Source organism: Convolutriloba macropyga, chromosome 7 (assembly GCF_964194025.1).
Source record: "Convolutriloba macropyga chromosome 7, txConMacr16.3, whole genome shotgun sequence".
NCBI lineage: Eukaryota > Metazoa > Xenacoelomorpha > Acoela > Convolutidae > Convolutriloba > Convolutriloba macropyga.
In genome coordinates this window covers 35,945,192-35,952,996 of record NC_134474.1, presented here as the reverse complement: position 1 = coordinate 35,952,996, position 7,805 = coordinate 35,945,192, and the positions used below count along the sequence as shown (strand labels likewise).

At 33.0% G+C, this 7,805-nt stretch overlaps 1 protein-coding gene across 2 annotated transcripts in view; it reads right to left on the bottom strand.

Annotated features, from left to right (window-relative positions):
- Nucleotides 1-382: 382 nt before the first annotated feature.
- The window catches only part of LOC142342819 (uncharacterized), a 53,543-nt gene continuing 46,120 nt past the window's right edge, over nucleotides 383-7,805 (bottom strand). For both annotated transcript variants that reach the window (XM_075394413.1, XM_075394414.1), the window contains 2 exons: nucleotides 4,255-4,447; nucleotides 383-1,038 (listed from right to left, as the gene is read on the bottom strand). In XM_075394413.1, coding sequence (XP_075250528.1) covers nucleotides 544-1,038; nucleotides 4,255-4,447 — 688 coding nt within the window. In that variant the 3' untranslated portion in view covers nucleotides 383-543. The remainder of the gene's footprint in view (nucleotides 1,039-4,254; nucleotides 4,448-7,805) is intronic.

The following is a 7,805-nucleotide window of genomic DNA, read 5'->3' as shown; positions in this document are numbered from 1 at the left end:
CCAAATTTATTGTGCAACTTTAGTGCGACCAATTCTTCCTCTGATCAGAACATTCTCCTATACATCTCAAAATTAATTGCAATTTGCATAAAATATGTAAAGTAAACCTAGAGTACGCAACAAAATTTCGAATAAGTTAGTAATAACAAAGATCACTAAGAAAATTTATATCGAAGCGTCTGCAATTTTGTTTTTGTGTCACCAAAAACAGTGGTCGCAGTCAAATCGAAACGGTCAATTAATTCTGTGAGGTCAGATTTTGGTGCACCATATATCCAGACTTTGGTCTCTGATCAGACTTACGTGCGATCATTGTCCAGATTATCGTGGACTATAAAATTTTCCAGACCCTGTAATTTGAGTGGCATTATATTTCGCATATGCAACCCAAGACTGACTGATCAGAGGTGACTTGGGTCTGTCTGTGACATTAACCAGGGTCATCAGGAGACGCCAATAAATGTAATTCAATGGTTTTGCTGACCCTTATCTAGGGGTTGCAATAATTTTTTATTAATAACATTAGGTATACTGACTCAAACTTTATGAGGGAGCTATGTATTCATTGGCCATTGATCCCTTTCTTGATTTATCAAGATCATCTTCATCTTTCTCGAACACCACATTTTTCAATTCCTCGTCAATGTTTTCAACCACGCCAGGATTGAAATAATTGTTGTTCACATTCTGATTATGCATATCATTTGAAGTCACGTACAGATTTTCACTAGTAGCCAATCTAGGTCTGTTAAAGTTGCTCGACGTCGGCGAGACAAAATCATTATCCTCATCGTCGGAGATTTCAACCTTTTTGTCGTCACTTGGCTGTGAAACATCATAACTCGTGCCAGGAGGAAGATAGTCAGGGGCGTTGCTTGGAGGCACATAATTGCTCAACTCGTTTGCTGCATAATTGTTGTCATTTTGAAAGCCTTCATTTTGGTGGCCAGCTTCGTTTTGCTCTGGAATATCTGCGCCGGTGTATTCGTTAGCAATGGTTTCGGGGCGATCTGATGGTCGGCCTTTTTTAACTCCGGCCTGTTGCAATATAGCGCTCTTTGCCTCATTCAAGAGACATTTTGTTTAACTTTATCTCACGAAATTTACTGAGTGAGATGATCGCGTCTATTCCGTTATGAGCGTAAAACGTTAAAATTAAATTTTATTGTTACCAAAAATGAATTTTGAATTTCTGCGAAATTGTGTTATTTGAATTTCCGAGAAGTTTAATCAAATATTGCTCTCTAAGCTAAGAGATATGGTACTTTAAACGTTGTAAAATTTTTTATTGAAAACTTGAGTAGCAGTTCTTTTCCATAACTTCGTTTTTTTTTATTATTCAAAAACAATTTTTGTAATTTTTGTCAATTTTCTTGATTGGAGTGATACATAGTTGTTATATTCCGACGATTGGAATAGTGAATTACAATTCATTTTGACGGCATAAACTGTTCCATTTGGGGCGGGATATTTGGCTAAAGATCGATTAGGCGAAGTAAATTTTTGTCAATAATTTTGCGAAAAATTTGAACTTGCTCTTTGGTCAACAGCTGTGGAAATTAGGTCAACACCAATTATAACACGACCAGTTTTCGTCTTTAATTTTTTTTCAATGTATGATTTTGTTGCATCCCGGATTCTTTTTCTTTTCTGTCCAATGGCTCTTAAAAAACAAGATTAAACTATTGAACACGATTACTCTTTAAGACTTTCACATCCTGCAATTTTTTCATACAAAATAAAATTTTTCATTACAATTTTTCATCCAAAATTTTCACGCAAAATTTTTCATACGAAATAAAGTATTACGAGTTATTAAAACAGTAGTTTGAACTGTAAAACGATAGAATATTTTCATACAATATGGTCAATATCAACAACTCTTGTAAAAAAAAGGTTGATTGCAAGAAATTTTTATGAAAAAACAATTAAAAAAGAGTTTGCAGAAGACTCTTTTTGCACATATTGTTTTCCTGATTTTTCACATATTTAAATTCCAGTTTGCTATCGTAAAGCTTGTATAATCTTTCCAATAAAACGTTCTAATATAAAGTATACTTTTTAAAAAACTTCACATTTTTATTCAAATTTAATCGACGCCAACACAGAACCATTTTGATGCCTTATTTCTTGATGGATAATCTTTTTTCGGGTACATGGGTTGCACAAAGGTGATTAGTTTTCAACGGAGCAATATTCACTGCAATTCACAAATTAAAAGACCATTAGGAATTGACAATTCGGTTTTCTTATACTAATGCAGTTATTTTCAAAATAAAGTCTCATTTTGAAGTTCGTAGTTAGCTAGCTATAAAAGAGTATGACAGTGGTTTTATAAAATCTCTACAAGTATTGTGCTCTATTTAGGTTAAAGTTATTTATTACAGTAAATACTAAAAAACAAACCAATCGCTCAGGGAATGTCAATGACATGGCTAGGGCTAAGTCCTACAAGTACAAAAGACGCTAATTAAGTGAAAACTGGCCTCGGAAAACGTTTTGCATTATTCCATTGTCTTTAAATTTGTTTTCGTAGTCAGCATAAGTGAGAAGTTGTGCATGGTGTAAACAAATCTCGGATAGTTTTGCTTGAAAGAAACCTGCTTGCTATGGAAATCGCCTTAACATGTTTTAACAAACCAGAAAATAATGCCAGTGATAATAATTTATCTAATGAACAGACTGATAATTGTTGAAACATAAGAAGAAATGGTGCTAGGAACTTTTTGCTGGCCCGAGTGCTTTTAGTTCAACCACCAGTTTTGGCTGATCAGAATTAGTTTTTGAATTTTCACAAAGAATAAAAAACTATCAATCTCAAACGCTATCAACCAGATTCAGTATTTATCAATTGTAGCGTCAAAAAAAATAAAATATATCTAAAAGTTTGGGAGGGAAAATTGTCTTTGAACATTTAACTCGAAAAATTATGTGCCCGAAAAATCTGTTACGCGTGTAATGATCCATACTCAAGAAAACACATCATTTGTCGCCATTTTTTTAAACAGATTTGCTTTAAAGAGGGTAAATTTCTTCGCTTTCCAAAAAGACTTAAAATTGATTAACAAAAACTAAATCTAAAAAATGTCTCAAATGACATCAAAAATATCCAGGGTATAACACATGCGGTAAAGCAAAATGGAAAAAAGAAAAGCACGGAAGAGATTTTATCAGCCATTGAAACAGACAGAAAAAATCCAAAAAAAAATGTTCAAAATCTGTTATTCCTGTAGTGCTCGACACTCCACGGAAGCTCTAGATGTTATTTCCAATTGCTTAAGTTGTTTTTTTCAGAACAGAAAAAAATAAATGATTGAGTGCAATAAAGAATAAAACAAAAAATAATTTCTCGCCTATAGCAGTCTTCAGAAAGCGAATAAACTTTGTTTGGTTAATATAACATTTTTTGTTAATTGATCATTTTTTGTTAATTGATCAGGACACTAAGACAAAATTGTGCATGCTAAATCAATTACGAAAAAAAAACAATTCATTGAGAAAGTTGCTGTTTTTCTCTCCACTGATTTAAATCAAAATAAAATATAAGTTACATGTTTATATTTCTCATATTCTAAATTGGCAGTTTCAAAGGTAATTTTTCCTGCTCTGTCAGTTGAAGGAAACAGTCTTAGGCGAAAAAGCCTGAAATTCTGTCAGTTAAGAGAAAACAATTTATATATAGTTTTCTGCAATTCTTTGTTGGGGTTTTTCTCTCTGGATTTCGTGCTTTTCGAATGGAGTTTACGTTTTCAATGAGCAACAATTCCTTAGAAACTGCTGAATGATTTGATTTCAGTATTTAGGAAACTCTCATAAAAACTAAATTTAGTTGAAATTATCCCATGGAACCGGCTCTGCACAATTGGCTCAATACCTCTAGTATGCTCAGTACACCCTAATATTGGAAACATAAACTGTTGCTTTACCTACTTTAGTTATGAGTAGGCTGCTTAAGTTAGAAGACGAATGACATTTTCCGCCATTGAGATAAGTTGATGCATCGCAATGTTATGCGGCAAGACACGAATTTTAGAGATGTAGCTGTATTGTCGTGGTGGATGACCATTGCTAAGTTTTTGATCATTCTTACCATGCTAATTTAGTTCAAAATATAGCAAAAAAATAATCAAAATCTAGCCCAGGCGTGTAGATATAGTAATGATGGCGTTACTGTCATACAGGATGTGGGCTGAACATTGGAAAAGAAAGCTTTTTTGAAAATGAGGCAAAGAGCAGTTGAGATCTCATGCGCACTTTTTTCTCGATGTCTTGATCGGGATTGGCGTAGTCACAGATTCCTGGATCCTCATCATTGCCTTGATATTCGCCGTTGTTCAGGTACGTATTAGCACGTCCCCGGGCATCCTGGGGTTTTACGTATTCATGACCATCATCGTGTTCCTTGTACGCGTCATACTCGTCATATATTGAGTCATTGTCAGCTTTTCTGAAGCATTATACAAGATGTTGAAACTATCTCTTCTTCTTTTTATTTAAATAGATCTCGCATGTACTTCAATAAACATTTTGACAGAGGTGGATTAATTGAGATTGGGCTATTAAAACTACTATAAGTCGTCTTGGTTAAACTCAGGGTAAAAGATTCTGCTTTCTTGGCGCTATAAAAATCTCGTTCAAAATTTGAAATGAGGAAAATGTTTGTGGAAAAATGCTCTTCCCAGTGTTCTCATATTTCTTTTAGGCTTTAATCTTACTGCTGTTTTCAATCGTGAATTAGACTGATTGGCTGTCATCTAATATGGCAGATTTCCTGAAATTTTCCTGTTCTCTCGGCATTGATTATAAACAATTTTTTTTGCATTTAGCTTTAAGAAATGAGGCACACCTATGTGTAGCGAGAAAATTTCCAAAAACACCCACAGATAAACAGGTGAACATTTATGCATACAATATTAGCAAAGCTGGATAACGACGTAGATTGACTCTACGTTTGGTGCTGCAAGCAAAAACTCAGAATACACATTTAGAGAGAATGCATTTTCAAGTCGCGTTTTCCTACTCATGAAAGAGATGAAAATAGAAGCGGTTTGAAATTTTGTTTACCACAAATGATTTACAATAACTTTTTTTACCATAAATGATCAATTGAGAGCTTCTGATTCTCAAAAGTTTCATTTCCAGAGTTTCAATTTTAAATATAAGATGGTTTCTATTATATTCAAAAACCATGTGACAATTCTCAAAAAAACAATTCTCAAACCAAATGAAATCCTTAATTGTAAGCAGCAATCGTTAAAAACAGTTGTTTCTTTAATAAAGATTAATCGTACTTAGAGAAAACAAAAATGTCTTCTTAATGACTAGATTCATTTTGCTGGATGCACTCAGCCAGGTAACTTACGACGCCTATTCATACATATGGTGATCTAAGTTCCATTAAAAAATCTATTTTATAATAATAGGCGACTGTTTCGACTGTTTACTGATGGAAGCAAACTACCCTGAAATTTTTACGGAGTAGGACATGTTTGAGCCAAGTTTTCGGAAAACTTGAAATTGTACAAGTGACCAGTGATTCGTGAAATTTATCCATTTCTTCGAGTACTTCTACAAAAATAAAAGGTAACATCAATAACACACTGGTTTTATATTTACGAATTGCAATTAAAATTTGCCAAACAAGAATTTTGTACAAGGGAGAAATTCCGAACAAATCATCTTCTACTGACTTTGTCTCTTTTATTGGTAGTGTGTTGCTATAACTATACAACGAAGCGTTCGCATATAATGTGCGTTCGCATATAATGTTTCGACACCATTCAACCACGTTTTTTACTTAATTGTCCACCAAAAGAAGAAGAGATCACTTTAAGCTATACTAATTAATCACTATACTAATTAATCACTTTAAGCTCAAACCATTATATTAATTAAACAAAAACGCATTAGCGCGCCAATGATACCTGCCATTAGGGGGAGTAGGAGACAGGACAAACAACAAAACAAAAAAAACACAACAAGACTTGCTTACGACCAAAACTCATTGTATATCTAATTTTTTAAATTTAATGAAAAAGTCAAAATAGCATCAGATAAGAAAAAAACTAAACTAAATGACCTGTATTTCACCAGAAAAAGCCGAACTGCTTTTATTGAGACTAGTTAACAAATAGACCAAAAACAAAAGAGACAAAATTAGTGAAAAATCTTTTGAAAGAGTAAAATTCAAAGCCATTACCTATCAATTGAAATCATTCAATCCCTTTCATATTTTCATACGAAACCATTGAGACTTGTCAGCATTCAGAATGTCATACCGTCACAAAAACAATTACAGACAAAAATCAACAAGTTAATTCAATATTGCGATGAAACGGTGTTGCAGATCATAATGTATTCACCAAAAACGTCGAATGTAATCAATTGCTTCTTCTTTCAACGCCATTAATAAGATATGCAACTTTTCATCAATGCGCCATTAATAAGACTACTGTCAAGACAGCAAAGGAGAACAGAAAAATAGGAAGGTGTCAAAAATTATTTAAAAAAACAGTTTGATTAATTAGATTCAGTCATAAGACTACAAAAAGAGCATTAAATGGTGTCAAAACAGAAGAATTCATTAAAAGTTACGGAAAACATTTTGTCATAGCCACTAAAAACCACGAGTTTTACTCAAAAGACACAATCCTTAATTTATCGGAATTAATTTACTTATTGAACAAATGGAACCATTTTACTTGAATTTTCAAGTAAAAATAGACTTGCCTATAATTGGAATGAAAAAGTAGCAAAACACATTTTAAAAAAGGCAGACCCGAAATACAATCCGAAACTTTTTTCGTTTGAAAAATCAACGATGGGACCAAACTGTCGTTGCCATTGTTTCCCTGCTACATAAAAAACGCATTTCTTCTGAAAAATTGCTCAACAATTTTTTTTGTGCAAACAAAAATAATAAATCAAAAACAAATTATGCTTTTTTTAATAAAAATTGGTTTGAATTAGCGAAAGGCCGCAAAAAGTTTATTTTCAGACAACTTTCTGAGAAACCGTAGGTGCAGTAAGCTACTCTCTGACTAAACAAAGATTGTATGATAGTTTTAAAGTCTGTACTGCCAGTCAAATTGAACAAATTGACCAAAAAATCATATTTGATGCCATATTCTATGAAAAAGAAAGAAAACTGCTGAAATTTCAAAATTTTACCTGTAAATATAGCAAAAATGGCTGTTAAACCAAATCATCAACTCCCTTTTGTCTTTAAAGATAAAACCAACGAGAATATCGTAAACAATTTTAACATATTTTTTAGCGGAAATCCAAATTAAAGGAAAATTATGAAAAATGTGAATAAAACAACAGAAGATAGGCCAACGTTCACATAAAATGAAACCTTTAAAATACCTCGGAAAAAACGCAATTAAAAATCTTTTAATTTTGAAATTCTACGACTGAACAGCCTTCTAATGATAACACTCACAACCCTATAAGATGAATACATCGATCTGGAAAAGTTGACAAAACTTAAAATCCAGCTGATTATTTACACTATAGTACCAAAAAGATACGTACAGCACAATTTGTGCGCTTGAAGCGTCACTTTTGCTCAAAGCGTTTGATTGTCGCAAACGCTTGAAGAAAGACGTGAAATATTTCAGTTTTAAACGCGATTTCAATCTCATTTTCTCCGCTTACACAGAAAAGCAGGTTAAGCTGCTATGTTAACTCACTGTTTGCGATGTTGTTGCGATTGCAAATGTCCAATTTTAATGGTCAGAAAACAAGAATAAGACAGCTTAAAATCAAGATAGCTCTATCAAGACAGTATACAGTATGCATAC